We start from the raw sequence: 24,128 nt of genomic DNA on the forward strand, positions 1-24,128 counted from the left end.
ACTGTATTAAAATGGTCAGTAGAGACATCATTTCTTTAGTTTAATCACTAACATTAGACTGACACTAGACCTTTAAATAGACTCTCTCTCTCTCTTTAGAGGTTTCTAACTAGTTTCAGCTTCAGACTGTATTGAAATGGTCAGTAGAGACGTCATTTCTTTAGTTTAATCACTAACATTAGACTGACACTAGACCTTTAAATAGACTCTCTCTCTCTCTTTAGAGGTTTCTAACTAGTTTCAGCTTCAGACTGTATTAAAATGGTCAGTAGAGACATCATTTCTTTAGTTTAATCACTAACATTAGACTGACTCTAGACCTTTAAATAGACTCTCTCTCTCTTTAGAGGTTTCTAACTAGTTTCAGCCTCAGACTGTATTAAAATGGTCAGTAGAGACATCATTTCTTTAGTTTAATCACTAACATTAGACTGACTCTAGACCTTTAAATAGACTCTCTCTCTCTCTTTAGAGGTTTCTAACTAGTTTCAGCTTCAGACTGTATTAAAATGGTCAGTAGAGACGTCATTTCTTTAGTTTAATCACTAACATTAGACTGACTCTAGACCTTTAAATAGACTCTCTCTCTCTCTTTAGAGGTTTCTAACTAGTTTCAGCTTCAGACTGTATTAAAATGGTCAGTAGAGACGTCATTTCTTTAGTTTAATCACTAACATTAGACTGACACTAGACCTTTAAATAGACTCTCTCTCTCTCTTTAGAGGTTTCTAACTAGTTTCAGCTTCAGACTGTATTAAAATGGTCAGTAGAGACATCATTTCTTTAGTTTAATCACTAACATTAGACTGACTCTAGACCTTTAAATAGACTCTCTCTCTCTCTTTAGAGGTTTCTAACTAGTTTCAGCTTCAGACTGTATTAAAATGGTCAGTAGAGACATCATTTCTTTAGTTTAATCACTAACATTAGACTGACACTAGACCTTTAAATAGACTCTCTCTCTCTCTTTAGAGGTTTCTAACTAGTTTCAGCTTCAGACTGTATTAAAATGGTCAGTAGAGACATCATTTCTTTAGTTTAATCACTAACATTAGACTGACACTAGACCTTTAAATAGACTCTCTCTCTCTCTTTAGAGGTTTCTAACTAGTTTCAGCTTCAGACTGTATTAAAATGGTCAGTAGAGACATCATTTCTTTAGTTTAATCACTGACATTAGACTGACACTAGACCTTTAAATAGACTCTCTCTCTCTCTTTAGAGGTTTCTAACTAGTTTCAGCTTCAGACTGTATTAAAATGGTCAGTAGAGACATCATTTCTTTAGTTTAATCACTAACATTAGACTGACTCTAGACCTTTAAATAGACTCTCTCTCTCTCTTTAGAGGTTTCTAACTAGTTTCAGCTTCAGACTGTATTAAAATGGTCTGTAGAGACATCATTTCTTTAGTTTAATCACTAACATTAGACTGACACTAGACCTTTAAATAGACTCTCTCTCTCTCTTTAGAGGTTTCTAACTAGTTTCAGCTTCAGACTGTATTAAAATGGTCAGTAGAGACATCATTTCTTTAGTTTAATCACTAACATTAGACTGACTCTAGACCTTTAAATAGACTCTCTCTCTCTCTTTAGAGGTTTCTAACTAGTTTCAGCTTCAGACTGTATTAAAATGGTCAGTAGAGACATCATTTCTTTAGTTTAATCACTAACATTAGACTGACACTAGACCTTTAAATAGACTCTCTCTCTCTTTAGAGGTTTCTAACTAGTTTCAGCTTCAGACTGTATTAAAATGGTCAGTAGAGACATCATTTCTTTAGTTTAATCACTAACATTAGACTGACTCTAGACCTTTAAATAGACTCTCTCTCTCTCTTTAGAGGTTTCTAACTAGTTTCAGCTTCAGACTGTATTAAAATGGTCAGTAGAGACATCATTTCTTTAGTTTAATCACTAACATTAGACTGACTCTAGACCTTTAAATAGACTCTCTCTCTCTTTAGAGGTTTCTAACTAGTTTCAGCTTCAGACTGTATTAAAATGGTCTGTAGAGACATCATTTCTTTAGTTTAATCACTAACATTAGACTGACACTAGACCTTTAAATAGACTCTCTCTCTCTTTAGAGGTTTCTAACTAGTTTCAGCTTCAGACTGTATTAAAATGGTCTGTAGAGACATCATTTCTTTAGTTTAATCACTAACATTAGACTGACACTAGACCTTTAAATAGACTCTCTCTCTCTTTAGAGGTTTCTAACTAGTTTCAGCTTCAGACTGTATTAAAATGGTCAGTAGAGACATCATTTCTTTAGTTTAATCACTAACATTAGACTGACTCTAGACCTTTAAATAGACTCTCTCTCTCTCTTTAGAGGTTTCTAACTAGTTTCAGCTTCAGACTGTATTAAAATGGTCAGTAGAGACATCATTTCTTTAGTTTAATCACTAACATTAGACTGACACTAGACCTTTAAATAGACTCTCTCTCTCTCTTTAGAGGTTTCTAACTAGTTTCAGCTTCAGACTGTATTAAAATGGTCAGTAGAGACATCATTTCTTTAGTTTAATCACTAACATTAGACTGACACTAGACCTTTAAATAGACTCTCTCTCTCTCTTTAGAGGTTTCTAACTAGTTTCAGCTTCAGACTGTATTAAAATGGTCTGTAGAGACATCATTTCTTTAGTTTAATCACTAACATTAGACTGACACTAGACCTTTAAATAGACTCTCTCTCTCTTTAGAGGTTTCTAACTAGTTTCAGCTTCAGACTGTATTAAAATGGTCAGTAGAGACATCATTTCTTTAGTTTAATCACTAACATTAGACTGACACTAGACCTTTAAATAGACTCTCTCTCTCTCTTTAGAGGTTTCTAACTAGTTTCAGCTTCAGACTGTATTAAAATGGTCAGTAGAGACATCATTTCTTTAGTTTAATCACTAACATTAGACTGACACTAGACCTTTAAATAGACTCTCTCTCTCTTTAGAGGTTTCTAACTAGTTTCAGCTTCAGACTGTATTAAAATGGTCTGTAGAGACATCATTTCTTTAGTTTAATCACTAACATTAGACTGACTCTAGACCTTTAAATAGACTCTCTCTCTCTCTTTAGAGGTTTCTAACTAGTTTCAGCTTCAGACTGTATTAAAATGGTCAGTAGAGACATCATTTCTTTAGTTTAATCACTAACATTAGACTGACTCTAGACCTTTAAATAGACTCTCTCTCTCTCTTTAGAGGTTTCTAACTAGTTTCAGCTTCAGACTGTATTAAAATGGTCAGTAGAGACATCATTTCTTTAGTTTAATCACTGACATTAGACTGACACTAGACCTTTAAATAGACTCTCTCTCTCTCTTAGAGGTTTCTAACTAGTTTCAGCTTCAGACTGTATTAAAATGGTCAGTAGAGACATCATTTCTTTAGTTTAATCACTAACATTAGACTGACACTAGACCTTTAAATAGACTCTCTCTCTCTCTTTAGAGGTTTCTAACTAGTTTCAGCTTCAGACTGTATTAAAATGGTCAGTAGAGACATCATTTCTTTAGTTTAATCACTAACATTAGACTGACACTAGACCTTTAAATAGACTCTCTCTCTCTCTTTAGAGGTTTCTAACTAGTTTCAGCTTCAGACTGTATTAAAATGGTCAGTAGAGACATCATTTCTTTAGTTTAATCACTAACATTAGACTGACACTAGACCTTTAAATAGACTCTCTCTCTCTCTTTAGAGGTTTCTAACTAGTTTCAGCTTCAGACTGTATTAAAATGGTCTGTAGAGACATCATTTCTTTAGTTTAATCACTAACATTAGACTGACACTAGACCTTTAAATAGACTCTCTCTCTCTCTTTAGAGGTTTCTAACTAGTTTCAGCTTCAGACTGTATTAAAATGGTCAGTAGAGACATCATTTCTTTAGTTTAATCACTGACATTAGACTGACACTAGACCTTTAAATAGACTCTCTCTCTCTCTTAGAGGTTTCTAACTAGTTTCAGCTTCAGACTGTATTAAAATGGTCAGTAGAGACATCATTTCTTTAGTTTAATCACTAACATTAGACTGACTCTAGACCTTTAAATAGACTCTCTCTCTCTCTTAGAGGTTTCTAACTAGTTTCAGCTTCAGACTGTATTAAAATGGTCAGTAGAGACATCATTTCTTTAGTTTAATCACTAACATTAGACTGACACTAGACCTTTAAATAGACTCTCTCTCTCTCTTTAGAGGTTTCTAACTAGTTTCAGCTTCAGACTGTATTAAAATGGTCAGTAGAGACATCATTTCTTTAGTTTAATCACTAACATTAGACTGACACTAGACCTTTAAATAGACTCTCTCTCTCTCTTTAGAGGTTTCTAACTAGTTTCAGCTTCAGACTGTATTAAAATGGTCAGTAGAGACATCATTTCTTTAGTTTAATCACTGACATTAGACTGACACTAGACCTTTAAATAGACTCTCTCTCTCTCTTTAGAGGTTTCTAACTAGTTTCAGCTTCAGACTGTATTAAAATGGTCAGTAGAGACATCATTTCTTTAGTTTAATCACTAACATTAGACTGACACTAGACCTTTAAATAGACTCTCTCTCTCTTTAGAGGTTTCTAACTAGTTTCAGCTTCAGACTGTATTAAAATGGTCAGTAGAGACATCATTTCTTTAGTTTAATCACTAACATTAGACTGACACTAGACCTTTAAATAGACTCTCTCTCTCTTTAGAGGTTTCTAACTAGTTTCAGCTTCAGACTGTATTAAAATGGTCAGTAGAGACATCATTTCTTTAGTTTAATCACTAACATTAGACTGACACTAGACCTTTAAATAGACTCTCTCTCTCTCTTTAGAGGTTTCTAACTAGTTTCAGCTTCAGACTGTATTAAAATGGTCAGTAGAGACATCATTTCTTTAGTTTAATCACTAACATTAGACTGACACTAGACCTTTAAATAGACTCTCTCTCTCTTTAGAGGTTTCTAACTAGTTTCAGCTTCAGACTGTATTAAAATGGTCAGTAGAGACATCATTTCTTTAGTTTAATCACTAACATTAGACTGACACTAGACCTTTAAATAGACTCTCTCTCTCTCTTTAGAGGTTTCTAACTAGTTTCAGCTTCAGACTGTATTAAAATGGTCTGTAGAGACATCATTTCTTTAGTTTAATCACTAACATTAGACTGACACTAGACCTTTAAATAGACTCTCTCTCTCTCTTTAGAGGTTTCTAACTAGTTTCAGCTTCAGACTGTATTAAAATGGTCAGTAGAGACATCATTTCTTTAGTTTAATCACTGACATTAGACTGACACTAGACCTTTAAATAGACTCTCTCTCTCTTTAGAGGTTTCTAACTAGTTTCAGCTTCAGACTGTATTAAAATGGTCAGTAGAGACATCATTTCTTTAGTTTAATCACTAACATTAGACTGACACTAGACCTTTAAATAGACTCTCTCTCTCTCTTTAGAGGTTTCTAACTAGTTTCAGCTTCAGACTGTATTAAAATGGTCAGTAGAGACATCATTTCTTTAGTTTAATCACTAACATTAGACTGACACTAGACCTTTAAATAGACTCTCTCTCTCTCTTTAGAGGTTTCTAACTAGTTTCAGCTTCAGACTGTATTAAAATGGTCAGTAGAGACATCATTTCTTTAGTTTAATCACTGACATTAGACTGACACTAGACCTTTAAATAGACTCTCTCTCTCTTTAGAGGTTTCTAACTAGTTTCAGCTTCAGACTGTATTAAAATGGTCAGTAGAGACATCATTTCTTCAGTAACTAACATTAGACTGTAGTAAATCCATGGCCTCCACCTGCAGTATCTCTCTGAGCCACCAGACGGCAGCAGCTTCACATTAATAAACAGTCAGAGAGGAAGTGACTTCAGACAGAAAACAAACAGACTGACTCTGTGCTTCTGTTTGTTCAGGTGTTTTTAACATTACAGTTAATTCAGAAACGACTGAGGTCAACATGGAGGAAGAAGTGTGCTGTCCTCTGATTGGTTCGAGGTTTCTTAGGAAACGAGCCACAGGATTGTCCATCTCATACTTTAACTGCAAATACAAAATTTCTCATTTTCAGTTTTTCTTCAATTCAGTTTTATTTATATAGCGCCAAATCACAACAACAGTTATCTCACAGCGCTTTTCATAAAGAGCAGGTCTAGACCGAACTCTGGGATGTTATTTACAGAAGCCCAACAGTTGAGAGCAGCACTAAGAGACAGAGGCAAGGAAAAACTTCCTTTAAGAGGCAGAAAATGGCTCAGGGTGCCTCATTGTTAGAGTTCGACCACTTGTCCAACTTCTCGATTTCAGAATCCCAAGAAACCAGAACAATTAAAGGTTGTTTGTTTTCGCCTCTCAGGCCACCTGGAGCTGCTGCTTCTTATCCAGCATGTTAAGATGACAGCAGGCTGCAGTTTGTGTCCATCATGTTGTATTATGTTGTTGGAAAATGAGATTAGTAAGAGTATCATCAACACAACAACGCCTTTTCAGCTAATTTATGACGCATTAAAATCTAAAACATTTTATCTTGAGCAGAGAGCAATAATAACAGAAAACCACCCGACACTAATTCAGTCACTCCAAATAACGTCAGCTGTATTCAAAGTCAAACAATAATCCACCGTGCGGTCAGCACGCACACACAACATCTTTCTTTTCTGTTAAAGCAATAAAGAAAACATATCGCTCAAACTTAAATGTCCACAACTCAAATGATAAAGTCCAACTTGAGGAGAGGGGGGGGGGGGTCCAGTTCAATGGGGGGCAGCAGGTTTACGGTCCTGCCTGTAGCAGGGCAGGAGGACAGAGAAACCACCAGAGTTGAAAGAAGGTAGACTCTGCAGCCGAGCACGTTAACATGGCTGTCCACACCTGCTCCAGTTTCCCACAGTCCTTTGCTGCTCATTTAATGCTGCGTTCCAGGAAACTCGGAACTGGGAAATTTCCGACCTCCAACTAGAAAAACTATCCTGGAACGCCACTTTGTGAACTCGGAGAAAAGATTTGTTCCCCGACTTCACGAGAATCAGCTGAATGACGTCAGAAAACAAAGTCAGCGGCCACGGAAGCACACGCTGTAAATGGGAAAGGCAACAAAACGCATATTTGCATGTATTTAAATGAAAATAATACACACGGTCATATAGTAAAACCTGTTCTGCATGTACGCTGATGTAGAAATATGTTTTGCACATTAGGTAGCTGGCTACAGAAAAGAACGTCATAAAGTCATGTGCATAAAAGTTATTGTTAAAAATGCCAAAACATTAGAAAGTAGAACCTCCAACAGTGACTGACTTTTATGTCAGCTGTTGCAGTTAAGCCTTTTAATTAACACTGCTGAGGGTGCAACTGTCTGTGCACTGTGTCACGGTCAGCCATGGTTTCGTTCACATGCGCCTGGAACGCTTTGATGTGGGAAGTTTCAACTGGGGAATGTCCCAGTTCATGAAGTCTGGACAGTCCTCGGTTCCTCTGCTTCTCCAAAACTTCTATATGCGTCTCCGTTTCACTCCGAGGCCTCACAACTGGATTCATTCAGCAAACTTTCCTCTGAACTCTGTTGTCCTCCATGAAAGGTTTGTCCTCCCTTCCCCCCAGCTGTGCCTGACTTATCTGTTCCTGATCAGAGGCTGAAGGTCCTCTCTGACGCTGTCCTGCGTCGGTATGCTGGGACAGAAAGACTGACGACAGGACTTAGCTCAGAGAAGAGGTGTCTTACTGCGTTTGACACCAGAATACACTGGATCCTATTTTACCAACAGGATCACCTGATGCAGAAGAGTCAACTACAGCAGGACATGGAACATCCAGAGTCCTCAAAGTTTTATTTAAGGTACCATCACGGGGGCATGATGACAGAAGTCTAATTAGGCTTTGGGACTCTCATTATTAAGGGCTGTAAATGCTGAAAATACAGAAACATGACAATAACTTATTTAATGGATGTGTTGCAGTGGGAATCAAAGACAAGGGTCTAATCCACTGCGCCATCGCAACCACTCTATAATGATTATTCATTTGTTTTCATTTTTACCAAACTTCAACATGCAATAATTGAGTCTCTAACTAAATAATGGCAGCGGGCGCGCGGGTGAGACGAGAACGACCGCGACAGTTTTACGGGATCGTGCCGGTTACACAGAAGCCGTTGCCATGGTTACCTCACTGAGCGCTTGTTTGCCTGTCTGTTGATGAGGAGCGCAGAGCGACCCGTGTGAAAAGGCCTTATATAAACCCTGTCACAACCATTCACAAGAAATGAATTAATAACGGGCCAAAACCTTTAAAAGCAACCTCTCACACAGCAAAGTGTATTTAGGCTACATGAGTGATCAACAGAGACAAAGTCAAAGTAAACATTAGACATTAGTCTCTAACAAGCAATAATCAAAACATTCCCAATTTATCTGATCCTCAGTGTCAACTCAGTGTTGGGCAAGTTACTCAGAAACAACATTACTGTTGTGTCAATTTATGGTTACTTTGCTTTAGTTGTACTGAGCAATCCAAGCCTAGGTTCACCCAGGGCTCTCAGGGCACTCCCAAACTGCAGGGGGCAATCATGCAACAAAAGTTGGTGGAACCAACTTTTGGGGAAGTAGCTTTTGGGACTATATTTGCCTGCGCACCCACAGAGAGAGCATGGCATTGAAATGTTTGTAGAGAGTTCGGTTGGTTCTCTCATTTATTCCTGGAAAAGGACACCATGATTACAGCTCCTGATCACTCAAAGACGCAACAGCAGAATTCCTCACCGCACAAAAAATTGCAGAAGAGAAAAGAAGAGGTCCAGACCAACAGCCTCAACAAACAGCAGTTCCACAACCAGTGGTGAGAATAAAGCCAACCAGCCTACCTAAATTCACTGGGATTAGGAGAAATTTCCATAGATGGAAGAGAGACTGGGAAAGTCTGCAAAAGCAGGGAGAACCGAGTGGATCAGTGGAAGTGAAGAAGTTCCAACTCCTTGACAGTGTGGATGAAAGGATATGTAGAGACCTGGGCTTGTCAACATACAACAGTGCTGAAGACATATTGAGAGTACTTCAAAACAGGTATGGAAACAAGCCAACGATTGCTTTGGAGATAATTGAGGACCTAGAGAGGATCCCTCCTTTAAAGTCACACCAGCCAAGGAAGGTAATTGACCTAATTCAGGCTGTGGAAAAGGCCCTGAATGACCTTACGGAGCTCGAAAGCACGGGAGCCATAAAGAATCCCCTTGTGATCAGATCCATAGAGAGCAAGCTCCCAGATAATATAAAGAGGGACTGGCTGGCGTTCATGGTCAATCCAAGAAATGGAGTCACACCTGACAAACACTTCGACATCCTTCTAACATTCTTAAAGACACAAGAGGACATTCTAGAGAAACTAGACCAATTGGGTATAAGTGAAAGACCTGAAAAGAGAGCTACGTACCTGGAGAAGAGGTATGCCTCCACAAAGTCTATGAGGAAAGGAGGATGTGTTGTCTGTGGAGAGGAGAAGCATCGTGAGAAAATCTTCTTTTGTAAGCAGTTTAAAGAACTGGAACCTGGTGAGAAGCTGAAAGCTATCGAAAGGCTTGGAGCATGCAGAAGATGTCTGAGATGTCATAAAGAGGATGATGAATGTACGGACATTTACCTATGCAGGAACAGAGACTGCAGAAGAGGGAGCTCTTCAGATCATCATTTCTTTCTTTGTCTGAAAGGAGGATTCAAGAGGAAAGAATCCGTGAAAGTGGGGAGACCCAGCACCAGAAGGCAAACATTCACAGAGGAACAAGAGATATTGATGTCTGAGCTTACCCCGGACATGGCGGAAAAAGTCAGGAGAGCCTTCACCAATATGGCTGCAAAATCACACTGCACAGGGAGAAGTCTTCCTGGAGTGATGGACTCAAGCACATGTGAGTTACCAGTAATTCTTATGCTTCTTGAAGTAACCACCAACGCAGGACAGAAAATTGGAACTCTCATTGACTTAGCATCAGATACCAATTACATCACTCATATAGCTGCCAAGAGATTGAAACTTCAAAGTGAAAAGATCACGCTTGTCGTCCATGGAGTTGGAGGTATGGCCATGAAAGTAAGAACCAAAAGATATTTACTTAAGGTAAGAGTCAAGACACCTAGAGACACAGAAAGAGCTCATGAGCTGATCTGTTATGGGTTGGATGAAATTGCCAAAGTTCACAGAGTGATCAAAGCACAGCAACTCAAGAAGTTCTTCCCCGAAACCAACCTGGAAGATCTTCACAGACCAGAAAATGTTGAACTTCTCATAAGCCACCGTGAAGGAAGACTTGCTCCACAGAGAATAAAGGTGGTAGGAGATCTTGTCCTGTGGGAAAGCCCTTTAGGAAAGACTGTTGGCGGAGCACATCCAGATCTCTGTGAAGTATTGGGTATGGCCCTACACAATTCTGAAACTCACTTTGCACGATCAATGAGAATCACAGCAGTGAAGTATCAAGAAATTGCTGAGATGCAAGAATCTAGAGCTGAAACCAAAACCACTGTTATTGGGAGGGAGTTCTTGGATTGGTGGAAGTGGGACAGCATTGGTGCAGCCTGCAAACCCATGTGTGGAGGATGCCGGTGTGGTAACTGTCAGCCAGGAGGCAAAGACATGACTTTGAGTGAAGAGAGAGAGCTTGAGGTGATCAGGCGAGGCCTCAGCTATGTGAAGTCAGATGCGCATAGTCAGGAGCCTCACTGGGACACAAAATACCCCTGGATTGAAAATCCAAGTTCCCTGCCCAACAACAGAAGCGCAGTGGAAGCCACGTTTCTGAGGACGGAAAAACAGCTCAAGAAAGAACCAGAGTGGCATACAGCATACACAACTCAAGTCCATGAGATGGTGGAAAGGAGAGCAGCAAAGAAACTCAGTAGAGAGACCATTGCTGACTGGAAAGGACCAGTATGGTACGTCAGTCACTTGGTGGCACCAAACCCACACTCTGTAACGACACCTGTCCGACTGGTATGGAACAGCAGCCAGAAGTTTAGAGGGATCAGCATGAATGACCTTCTCCTGAAAGGGCCTGATGTACTTAATCCCATTCGAGCAGTGCTACTAAGGTTCAGGAAAGGAGTCCATGCTGCCCTCGGCGACATCAAAAAGATGTACAATTCTGTGTGGCTTGAAGATCTGGAGATGCACCTCCATAGATTTCTCTGGAGAAACAGTGGAGATGAAGAAATTGAGGAATATGGCATCACCAGGGTCAACATTGGCGATCGACCAGCAGGGTGCATCGCACAACTGGCCATGAGAGAGACAGCAAGGCTGCCCATGTTCACTCATCTGGAGGAGGAACGGAGAGTCCTTGAGGAGGATTCCTATGTAGATGACATTCTGACATCACATAATGACCTGGGAAAGCTAGACAGAACCACTAAAAAAGTCGAAGAAATACTGAAGGCAGGTGGATTCTTCCTTAAGCCGTGGGTCCGATCAGGTCAAAGTGGGAGGCAGACGTCTACATCAGAACGTCCAGCATCGTCAGATGAAGTCTTCATTCTCCCCAACCAAATGAGAGAAGGAGACAACAAAGCCCTTGGAGTTGGTTACATGGTCGAACCAGACAAACTGTACCTCATGACATTGATAAACTTCTCAAAGAGAAAAAAGAAGATGAGGATGAGCCAAAATCTCATCGAAGAAGAGGTGAGAGGAAAAACTCCAAACCCATTGACTAGAAGACAACTGCTTAGCCAAGTAGCTAGTTTGTATGACCCAATAGGTCTTGCAACACCTGCCAAACAGAAAGGAGCCATTCTGGTCAGAAAAGCATTTCAAGAAGCTGGAGGCAAAACTCTAACACGAGACACATGGGACGCACCTCTGTCTGAAAGACTTAGAGAAGAAGCCGTCCACCTGTTTGAGGAATACACACGCCTCAACCAAATTACCTTCCATAGAAGTCTCACACCAGTCAGAAGGATTGGAGAACCCTGGGGAATAACATTCTCAGATGGTAGCGACCAGAGCTATGGAGCTGTTGCATACTTCAGGTGGGAGACCGAGCAAGGCATCCTGGTCCGGCTTGTTGAGTCCAAAGCCAAGCTCACACCGCTTGACCAAAAGGGAGAAGCAGTGAAGGCTGAGGTCTGTGGTGCTGTGTTTGCTGCGAGACTCAGAAAATACATTGAAAGGCACAGTCGGATACAAGTTGAACGTTGGTTCCATCTGCTGGACAGTCAAACTGTGCTAGGTGCAATCCAAAGGGACAGTTACGGGTACCAGACCTTTTTTGCAAACAGAGTGGGAGAGATCCAGAAGTCCACATCAGTTGAAGACTGGAGATGGATTCCAGGTGAGCAAAACGTTGCTGACCTCACAACAAGAGGAGCAACCCCAGAAGACCTGAAAGAGGACTCTGTGTGGCAAAATGGCCCAGAGTTTTTGAAACGACCTGTTGGGGAGTGGCCGACAAAGTCAGCCAGAGATGTTGCTGCAGAAGCTAAAGAAGGTATAAACAAGCTCCAAAGGAAATGTTTTACAGCAGCACTGACCCGAGCACAGAGGAAAAAAACACCCACGCTGCATGCTCTACCTACCACTACAATGCCAAGGTTCCCAATCTCTAATGAAAAGAAGGACGATCTGCAAAGCATCCCTAGTGGGAAAGGAGGGGACCAAATCCAAGTCAGGAGACTACCTTCTGGTTCTTCACTGAGGAAAATCCTGGACATAAGTAGGTTCAGTAGTTTAACCAAGCTGATAAGAATCATTGGCTGGGTGTGGAGAGCTGCCACAAGATGGAAGGAAATGCTGGTCAAGACCTCAACCACAAGCAAACCAAAGAGGAAGGAAATTCCTTCAGCTCTTGAGATTAAGTCCAGAGTCAAGGGAACTACACTCACTATCATCGAATGTGAGGATGCGCTCAGGGATCTCTTCCTTGCGGCTCAAATGGAGGTAGCCTTACCAGACACCACACTCAGCAGGCTTGCTGTGGTCAGGGAGGAAAGCACTGGACTTTTGCTCTGTGGAGGAAGATTTAAAATCTTTAATGAAGAAAAAACTGCAGTACCAGTCCTGCCTTGTACATCATGGGTATCCACTCTTCTAGCTCAAGAAGCCCATAAGGCAAATCATGAAGAAATTGCAGGCACACTCCTCCGGATGAGAAGGAAAGCATGGGTAGTAAGAGGCCGGAAACTAGTCCAGAAGATTGTTGATAACTGTGTGACATGCAGGAGACTTAAGGCCCGAAGATGCCAACAGATCATGAGTGACCTTCCATCGGAGCGAATAACTCCAGCCAATCCATTTGAGTACACGACAGTGGACCTATTTGGACCTTATGAAGTGAAGGATGAGGTGAGAAAGAAAGTGAGACTCAAAGTGTGGGGAATCGTCTTCTGTTGTATGGCGTCCAGAGCCATGCACACAGACCTTGTCAGTGACCAGTCAGCTGAAGGCTTTCTTCTAGCCTACCAAAGATTTACGGCACTGAGAGGACATCCGAGGAAATTGTGGTCGGATCCTGGGAAGAACTTCGTCGGAGCCAGACCTGCCCTCAAAGAGCTCTACATGTTTCTGGACCGACTGGAGAAATCAAAGCTTGAAGATGAAGTCTCCAAGCATGGCACAGAATGGAGCTGGAAGATCCATCCAGCAGACTCACCTCACAGAAACGGAGCTGTTGAGGCTGCTGTCCGGATGATAAAACGAGCTTTGCACAATCTGGGGGGTGATGGAGTCTTCACATGGGGTGAGTTTCAAACTTTCCTTTATATGGCTTCCAACCTTGCAAATGAACGACCTATTGATGCCAGGACTCAGAGCCGGGAGGACTGTGTGGAATACATCAGCCCAAATTCGCTTCTGCTCGGAAGAACTGGACCCAGGGGAGATCCAGGGACCTTTGATTTCAAAGGCTATCCTTACAGAAGATTGAGAATCATCCAAACAGAAGTTGACCGATTCTGGAGGAAATGGAGCCAGTTAGCCGGACCAAATCTGTTTGTCCGGACCAAGTGGCACACCGTTCACAGGAATGTGGCAGTTGGAGATGTCGTCTGGTTGGCTGACCAGAATGCCTTGAGAGGTCAGTTCAGGCTTGCCAGGGTCATTGACGTCAACACTGACAGGAAGGGAATTGTGAGGGATGTATATCTCCGATCCTTCCCCAGCTACCCAGTCGCAACTGTGAAACCGACTAAAAAGATGAAAAAACACTCAACCAAGATACCTGCAACAGTTCTTCACAGGGATGTCAGACGGATAGTTGTCCTACTTCCAGTTGAAGAGCAGCAGTAGCAACAGGACCAAAAATGGAGTAACTAAATCCGACACGTCACAGTTCTGGTGTGACCTCCTTGGGTTGAAGAACCAGGAGGTCAAGTGGGAGGTGTTGTGTCAATTTATGGTTACTTTGCTTTAGTTGTACTGAGCAATCCAAGCCTAGGTTCACCCAGGGCTCTCAGGGCACTCCCAAACTGCAGGGGGCAATCATGCAACAAAAGTTGGTGGAACCAACTTTTGGGGAAGTAGCTTTTGGGACTATATTTGCCTGCGCACCCACAGAGAGAGCATGGCATTGAAATGTTTGTAGAGAGTTCGGTTGGTTCTCTCATTTATTCCTGGAAAAGGACACCATGATTACAGCTCCTGATCACTCAAAGACGCAACTGGTTATCAACCTATACCTACTGCCCCACACTGATCTATCAAGTCACATTCAAGAAACTATACCATATTATTCCATCACTGGTCTATCAAACCATCTCAAAGAAAATAAAGAATCAAGAAGTGAAAAGATTGAGTTGTCCTTTGCGTTCTTCAGAGAGAAAAGCAGTTTTCAAGTTTGGGCTGAGCTGTAATCAATTAAAAACACACAGAACTTGACAATTACCTACTAGTTACTCAGCACAGGCTATCAGGCTGTCAGCTACTCTACTACTGGTCTATGATAACGCCACTCTGGCCCCATGAGTCCAAGCGTCACTGGCAGCAGCGGCCGGAGTTTCTCTCTGAGTTTCACGTTGCTGTGTTTAGCTGTTGCTTCAATTAGCCTCAGCATGAATGTAGAATTGTTCGCGGTTGAAAACTTTTTGTTTGTCGCACAAAGTTTACAACGGACGACAGAGTCGTTTGCACCTTGTGACACAATAATGGCAGCAGCTACTTACAGCTGTTGAAAATACCTCTCCCCCTGTTCTCCGGTTCTCCTTTAGCTTCTTGACTAACAACAGAAGGTCCGGTGCCGCTGAGCTGCAGCACGGTCGTGCAGTGGGCCAATTACTGTCCAACACGTTACGTACCACTGCTGCACCAGAGCGCCTGTGTACACAGAAAAATGATGGGTTACAAATAACCCAACCGCTGGATCACTGCTGCACCAGTCCAACAGTAGTTAATTTGAGCCGGCAAGATGGGTTGGTCATTTTTAAGTTAAATATTCTACCCTGTTCTGGGTCAAATTAACTACAATTCTGCGTTGATTCAACTAAAGATTAATTCAAACACACTACAGTACAATTTAAGAAAATAAGTTGCAATAGACTACCCATAGCTATAAAACTGTTAAACTACAAACCTAGAACAGAATACATGCTAGATTTATGCATATATTATGCAATAAACACTTAAACAGTACAAAAATAAAACAACGTAATGGAATCTTTGAAAAATGTATTACATTAAATTAATTAATATCAACAATATAGTGGAACTGGTGCCGTTCATATCACTCAGGTAGGAACATTCAGAGCAAAACACAATTACAAATGAACTGGCTGAACAGTCAACAGGTCTATAGTGAACAACAAATGCACTCTGATCATTTCCCAGCGTCACCATGTGGGGTGATGGTTTGCATCTCATGGAGGTTTGTTCCAGGCTAAAAAAGAAACAATACAAGAGAGCGAGTGAGTCAGGACCAAATGTCTACCGACTACAATAGTAGAATTAAAATATTTTCCTGGTCCTCACTAGAGAAATGATTGTTTTATGATAAAGTCTAGTTAGCTTTACAATTTGGAAAAGATTCAGTGCATCTCTAATTCAACCTTTTTTGATTAAGTATTGATGGTTACGGCATATAGCTCACATTACAAAAACTATTTAAAAAAGGATTCAGACCTCTATTGACCTAAAAAGCCATAAATCGATTGATGATCTATCAGTACAATAAACACATACCTATCTACATGACCTATCTGACTGTCCTATCTGGCCGCCAGGTGGGCCGCCAGGTGGTCAGACAGGTGGTCAGACAGGTGGGCAGACAGGTGGGCAGACAGGTGGGCCGCTAACGGTCTGTAGCTTTAGAAGACTTCTTTAGAGTCCACCTCATAGAGTCTGGTCCAAATGGGTCAAAATACAAAAGTGTCAACCTTCTGATAAATATCTTCATTTCTGCACTCAATACTTTGTTGGTGCCAGTTTTAGAACAAATTACTGCATGAGTGCGGTGGTACAGAGGTAATAAGCCTGTTTCATTTTTGCATGAAAGGAGTTTGTGCCTAATTTCTTACAATAGGATCAACAGGAATGATAACAGCCACCAATACCTGTTTTATTGTACAAGTCATGTCTGAGCATTTTATTGAGATAGACTAGAAAGAAAAAATACCCCTATAAATTAGGCTTGTGCCAAGAGACGATGTCTGAACGACATTGTGACGTTGAGCCGGCGCCGTGATTGTAATCTTAGTCTTAATTTTTCACATTATACTGCCCTGTGAAAGCAGGTTTTACTTTTAAATATACCTGCTTTGCACCTGCCTCGGACTTCTCCTGCTTTCTCCATCAGCAGTGTGTTTGATAAAGTTACCTAAGCGAAACAGAACTCCACGATACGTTATCAGGGCAGCAGGTGAGCTGCGTGCCGGCTTGTTAATCACATAACCTTTCAAACAACCGAAACCAACATCTGCGCCCCGTGTGTTCACTGCTGCTTTACCTGCTCTTGCTTGTAAAATATCCACGTCTGTCAGAGAGGCATTAAAGTTGGTTTGCCATAGTACATTTCAATGATATCGACATTGTGTGCAAGTATACTGAGGATTTACATTGCGGGTCTTGAAGAAATCAGTCATCCTCTCGCACGAAGGGCCAGAATGCCTCTCATGTACATCATGTTGTTTCTAGATTGATAATGAAAATAATTATCATTATACAAATGTTGTTATAGTGTAACAGTTAAACCAATGTAATTCTAAAAGAATAATAACACTAGTATTAGCAACAACAGCAATAACAATAATAAATCCATCCAGCTGCAACTACCTATAAGACAAGACTTACACCATGACAAAGATATTTGGAAGCCAGTGCAGCAGGGCTGGACCCCAGTATTCTAGTTATTCACTCTGTAGGTGTCGGTGATTTTGATATTTGCACACACACACACACACACGCACACACACACACCACCTCTTTGTTTTTCTCTCACTGTATCACACAGATTCCATGTGAACAACTTTTGGATGGATCAGCGTGTGTCCTGCACTACATCTCTCTGTCTGTTCCTCTGCACCTGTCCGTAGACCCTACAGGGATCAATCATCGATGGCATCGGTCGCTTGGACAAGTAAAAAGTATTATGTGTTCAGTGCAGCCAAAGAATAGCCATTTAAAATAGGCTAAGCAAAAGAATGACACATTTAATAAGTAAGTTCAAATGATGCCCGTATGTTCCTTTAAATACCTTAACTCAAGTCTTTCAAATCTATGCAGTATAAAAAGCATCAGGTCTACATAATCTTGAATAATTCAAACGAAATATACTAACTCTGATGCAGAGATGTGCAAATTGAAAACACCTTGGACAGCTGTGGTGTCACTCAATACTTAATCCTGCAGGAGCAGATAAAACACAAAGAATTCCCATAAGTCCAGTTAAGATCATCATCAATTGCTGATTTTTTAAAATACTATATTTTATCATTTCACTTACTCACCGGTACAAGAGCTGCTTTTGCAAGTCAGGTGATTATGGACATGATGAAATCCCTTCAGCAGCACTCTCTATAGTCCTTAATGGACGAACAATATATGAACACCAACTTTTTATTAGTTTACACAATAATGGCAATAACGTAAACACTTGTCACAAACATGTGATACTGGAATAGTTTAATGTGAGAAATGTATTTAGTCTCTAAGAGTAAGTTACCAGTTTATCAGTTACATCTAGCTAAAAAGTACTGCAGTAATACAACATTCCTGCCATAAATCCTCCATGAAAATGATCATGTTCAGTTTTGGATGACAGGTGCTTCTGTTATTTTGTTCATCCCATTAATATCTGAGACGCTAAATAACACTCAGTCTTTTGTGTAATAACGCAACTCATGTCAACGTAACGTTACCACAAACATCAAAATGAACAAATGATAAAACAGTTTCAATACAAACTGAGCATTCTTCACTAGTTAAAAGGTTTCACTACCACAGTGGAAAAATACTCCTTTACAAATATTAACGTTACAGACACTTCAGACGAGGCAACTAGTCTCTGCAATAAAAGGGCTGCGGAGAATCATTAGGTTTACAGCTAGTAAAACTAAACTTTTAAACCATGCATCAACAATATTTATATTATATTATATATATATAATATAACGCAGAGGTTGACTGTCTCCACAATATAACGTAAACTAACGTGAGTTAACTGACAGTGACAGCAGTTCACAATAGTGCAAAGTTAACGTGAGCTAGCTTACTTCTAGCGTTAGCCTTACTGTAAACGTACCTGCGCCTGACAACAGAGCCAAAATGTGACAAACGTTTTTACTCAGACTAAAGTGCATTCTCTGTCAGGCGAAGGCTTCAGTCACAACGTTACGTTACTTTCACGCTAACGTCCGTTAACGTTAGCGTGAAAGTAACGCGCCAAACTGCCTCTACATGCTGAAGCGGTCCTCCGAGAGCTCACACGGCGGTAAAATAGAAGTTAATGAACACAAAAAACATTTCTTTCACAGCGCTGCGAATAAATCTTGGTTCTCTCGACTTTTGTTACATAGGTTATTGACAGTTTTGCTCCGTTACTTTCAAATTCTTCTCGCTCGCATCGGGTAGCCATCTTGAATTTTCGTGGCGTCAGACGTCAGCGTGTGTCTCTGTACTCGAAGCACAAACAACCCACATGCTGGGTCAAACGATGAACGTGGCGTTGATGGATTTTGACTCAATGCATGAGTTGCACAAAATAACCCAAATTCCATATAAATGCCCATAATGGGTAAAATGTTTCATAACCCAGCGGTTGGGTAGATGAAATAACGCAGCTGTTTTCAGGGTGAACACACTGCGCAGGTGTGGAATTGGCAGCTGAGCATAAATGAACATCCTTGTTGATACTTCACACACGTCACCTTAGATCTTTTCCATTTCACGCGGCCGTCTCTGATTCGTCAACTTCTCTCGTTGTAGTCAAAATAACAAAAAAGCAACCTACACAAGCAGTGCAGAGTAGAGCGTGATTCTGTTTCTCCGTTTCCAACATGAGATCTCATTAACTTATTCTTCCATCCAGCGGATGACCAATGGCTAAAGACACACCTTGTAAATTTAATTACCACATGTAACTAGTATTTTAGCACTAAGTACATATCATGAACAATTTGTATTTAACATTGGCACATTAATTATTTATCATCACATTTATATGTAACATTTATATTTTCTTTAACGGCTTTTAAGGTAAAACACATCTTAATATTAGCATTAGCGCGTAGCTAGCAATCTTTAAAGAGCATAAATCCAAAGGTACAATATGCACCAAAGTACACTGAACATCAGACAAACAGGTTTTTCTGTTTAGTAACTTATCTGAACCTTAGAGTGTGTTTTTCTGCTCACTTAGCAACATGCTAGCAACATCAACAACTGTCCATCTGACTGATGTCTGCAGGCAGAGTAGGCCTAGACTGGTCCACCAATAGGAGAGAAGTTCACCACTTGAGACCCCGCCCCTCCTCATTTGCATAATGAGGCAGAAACGCATGTATGTAAAAAGAAGAAATGTAAAAAGAACAGGCAGAAATAAAAACCATTGGGGAAATAAATAGGTAGAAAATCCAACGGAAGAATAAAACAGACAAAAATATTTAAACACACACATAAATAAATACATTTGAAAAAGAAGTAATTAATAAATAATGTTGAAGAGTATAACAGACAATAAATAAATAAGGTAATTATTACAAAGGTGAATAAATAAAGAAGCTAATTAAAATAGATGTATACGTTTATGTCTCCTTGTATAATTTAATTGTTTAATTTAAACGTTTGGCTAGATGCTTATATATAAAATGATAAACGCTTTGCATCCTCTACTCCCCTCCCCGCTCGATAGGCGGCTGTTAGGTCAAGTCTTCCCTCTACAGATGATAGCACCAGGTTTTTAATAATTTTCTCGAATACCTTCATAATTAGTGATGTTAAAGCAACAGGCCTGAAATCATTCAGTGGCCCTGGTTTGATGATCTTAGGAACCAGGATCACGTTAGAGGATTTCCAGATCGTTGGAATAACACTACTCTCTGTGGGAGGACACAACAGCAGTATCCACCCACAGACGAGCTCAGGTCCAGGGTCCTTCCTGGTATTGACCTTATTTAGATGGTTCTTAAAACACTCCCGACTGATGGTGACCTCATTTTGAGATGATTTAAAAGTACAGTGCTACAGTATCTCCTCTTCCCTGAGTAACTGAGGACATTGCTTTGAATTCACTCCAATCTGCACAAAGTACTACTGTACCTGTTCCACCTTATCCTTATACATGATTTTATCTTTCCTTATCCCGTTCCTTACTTCTCTGTTGATTTATTTCTCTTCCTGGCTACTCCTTGTATGGAAAATGTGTTTCTTTTTATTCAGAGCACTTTTTCAGAGCACAGTTCTTCTTAAACACTCAGGTACACGTTGAGTATGGGGAAGTTTTAAGGGAAGGTTTAATCTGCACTGCACTCACTCTTTAATGGACGTTACAACAGCTTTATAAAATTATTTCTTATAATATATAAATTTGGGTTTATGTTTTATGTTTTGAGAGAAAGAATCTCGTTGTATTACAAGTAAGAAGAATTCACACAAAAATGTGTGCATGCAGAAATGTACCATCTGGAACCGGACCGGACCCGTCTATTATTTGACAACTGGGATCCGGACGCGATCAGAATCAAGTTCTCAGCTGATTATTATGAACAAGCTACCATTAAGCTGTCACACCTGTCAAGTTCACTGGCCGTGACCTCTCTCGGAGAGGTGGTGAAATCCGTCCAGGTGTTCCTCGTTCTGACTGTAGGTGACCAACCACACACAGCACACCTGTAGAGCTTTTATTTTAATAAAACAATAACCCAGGATTACACAGCCAGAGATCAATACGTGCTTACACCTGGATCCTGCAGTGTGATGTCACACATCAGACTCCGCCCCCAGGTGACCTGTTGTAAACTTCAGTTTAAAAAGCCCTTATCAGTATATGTTAGGCGTGGAGGCTGCTCGGGCGCTGTGATTGGCTGAGCCTGCCGTCTGCGGGCGTGGCCTCTGCAGCCTCTCCTCTTCCCTCTTCACTCGTTATATTTTCAGAAAAAGTCCAAATCTTTTTTAGAAAAAGAGACAAAGTGGAGAGAATCGATCGGGATCAATAGTTTTCACAAAACCAACATTAGAAACCGTCATGCCTGTTAAATACACCAATCGATCATCAATACACCAGTTTAAAAATCACATGTCCACATATTCAGTTACTATGGTAACCAGCACAGTCGATGATGTCAGAAATCGATAAAAGATCTGAAACAGCAGGAGGCGGGGTCAGGCCGCCTCACAGGTTGTCATGGTTACTGACCTGTGGGAGGGACTTAGACTGACCTCTGACCTGCGCAGAAATAAACACAAACCTTAACATTAAAAATGGCGTTCTGACTGTAGCCCCGCCCCTTGGTGGCTGGCAGCCAATGGAACAAGAGGGGAAGGGTTTCCATTGATGCTACGCTACGCTACAATTCATTGTTCCAGTGCAACAGCTCAGCTAACTAATAACTTACTATGGGATAGAGTGAACCAGCTCAGCTAACAGGCTAACAACTAGCCTAGCGTGGTTTACTAGACACAGTGCACTAAAGGCTAACGAAGCCCAGCTAACGGCTAACGAAGCCCAGCTAACGGCTAACGAAGCCCAGCTAACGACTAACGAAGCCCAGCTAACGACTAACGAGCAGCTGATTGGTTCAGATTGTCGTGGAAAGACTTTGATCCCTGATAAAACTTGATATGTTGATTCAATAGAAGCTGAATTCAGATCAGTTCAGAGAATCTATCTCTTTAAAATACTTTAAAAGAGTTCATTAAGACTCGAGTCTGTCACCAGCTGCGACTTCAATAATCTACTGAGAAATATAAACCAACTGTAATACAATAGTGTTGTTTTCAAAATGAAGCCATAACTCTTACTAATAAAAGCAATTTAAGAGAAAAAAGCAGCAATATCTCAAAATAAAGACGTAATTTTACAAAGAAAAGAGGTCAAATATTTTGTTGTAATATCTAAAAATAAAGGTGCCATATAAATAAAAGCATAATACTTTGAGAGAAAACGATCAATAACTGATATATATTAAATTATCTGGACTGGATATCATGATATTACTGTTTGTTTGAACTGCAGACTATTGGCTGTTCTGGAGTCCGTCTGAACCTGTTAAACATGATTGGTTCGTTTGTTCTTGATCACCATGACTCCGCCCACAGCTGGTGAGCTCTGCCTTCCTATTGGTCAGAACTCCTGATTGTCATTATCAAAGTATTGATCAGTTATGTGAGGTTTTATTGCTCTCACAGTGACCAGTGTTCACTTTGCTGGTTTTCAATAAAGCTGGCTTTGTTCAAATTCTACCAACAACCGTCAGTTCATAAAGTTACTTCTCAATAAAGTTTGATTCAAATGTTCGCCTCAACAATAAAGTTTGTTTCCTTTAAAAATCTGTCTGTTTTCAGAGCAGCTAGCAAAGCTAACAGGCTAACTGTAGCACCGACTGGAAGACATTTACGACATCATCATCATCATCATTGTCTTTTCCCAGCATGCCTTTGGCTTCCTCAACCTGCCCTCTGACCTGTGACCCTGAGATTCCTGTTGCTATGACAACCATCCCATCAACACGACGTAGTGATGCTACAATCCACAACATTCAGACACTTCCATCCTCATCGTAGTGCAGTGAACACACAGTGTGTGCGTTAGAGTATACAGTATATGTTGTATTTATAGTGTTGTGTTTCTACACTGCTCAATAACCTGAAGGGAACACTCGATGAACGGATCAGTGTACACTGCGTACTTAAACAACAAAATGAAAATTCACCAAGCGACTCAGGGCTGGGTTCAAAATCAAAGTAAAAAACTGAAACCACAGGCTGATCCGAGCTGAAGACTTTCATCATCATCATGTGACTCGGCAGTGTGTTCGGCCTCCCAGTGGCTGGTTCTACTGCCAATAACGTCGTGGTCATGAGACCGTGGATGGTGTCCTGGTGGATCTCCTCCCAGACCTGGATCAGGGCATCAGTAAGTTCCTGGACAGTCTGCGGTGGTACTTGGTGGTGTGGGATGCACCGATACATAACGTGCCAGAGGTTCAGGTCTGGGGAACGTGAGGGCCAGTCAATGGCATTAATGAGGCCAGACACTGTCCTGCACCAGGAGGAACCCAGGACCCACTGCACCAGGGTAGGGTCTGAAAGTGTCTCCCAACAGCAGCACGTTGACCAGGACCTAAGGTCTGAAAGTGTCTCCCAACAGCAGCACGTTGAGGTCTTTGCGACCATCCAAAGGTATGCCTCCCCAGACCATCACCGCCAAAGCGGTCCTGCTGGATGATGTTGCAGGCAGACAGATTGATCTCCTGAGGTTTAACTGACTTGATGTTACTCGGTGATGGTTAAGTGTCCCTTAATGTTTCTGAGCAGTGTACATACTACATGTGTTTATATGTATATATATAAAGTTTGTATCAGTGTTCGTTGGGCATGTGTCTGATGGTGTGGAAGATCCAGTCCATCTTGGTGCTCCAGCCTCCGTGATGAGCGTCGTTCATCTGTTTGGTGAAATACTCCAACGCCTCCTGCTGGCTCTTCTCTGAGAGACAGACAGATGGAC

The 24,128-nt window shown here is 40.9% G+C and overlaps 1 protein-coding gene across 1 annotated transcript in view; it reads right to left on the minus strand.

The window, feature by feature from the left end:
• Nucleotides 1–21,288: 21,288 nt before the first annotated feature.
• zgc:158659 (uncharacterized protein LOC791141 homolog) overlaps nt 21,289–24,128 on the minus strand; it is a 43,701-nt gene continuing 40,861 nt past the window's right edge. Inside the window, exon 28 of the mRNA XM_038731586.1 lies at nt 21,289–24,107. Within this exon, the coding sequence (XP_038587514.1) occupies nt 23,983–24,107 (125 nt within the window). The 3' untranslated portion in view covers nt 21,289–23,982. The remainder of the gene's footprint in view (nt 24,108–24,128) is intronic.

This window comes from Micropterus salmoides, unplaced genomic scaffold (genome assembly GCF_014851395.1).
Source record: "Micropterus salmoides isolate LMB-PRFRI ecotype aquatic unplaced genomic scaffold, ASM1485139v1 Ms_hic_scaffold_2, whole genome shotgun sequence".
Lineage (NCBI taxonomy): Eukaryota > Metazoa > Chordata > Actinopteri > Centrarchiformes > Centrarchidae > Micropterus > Micropterus salmoides.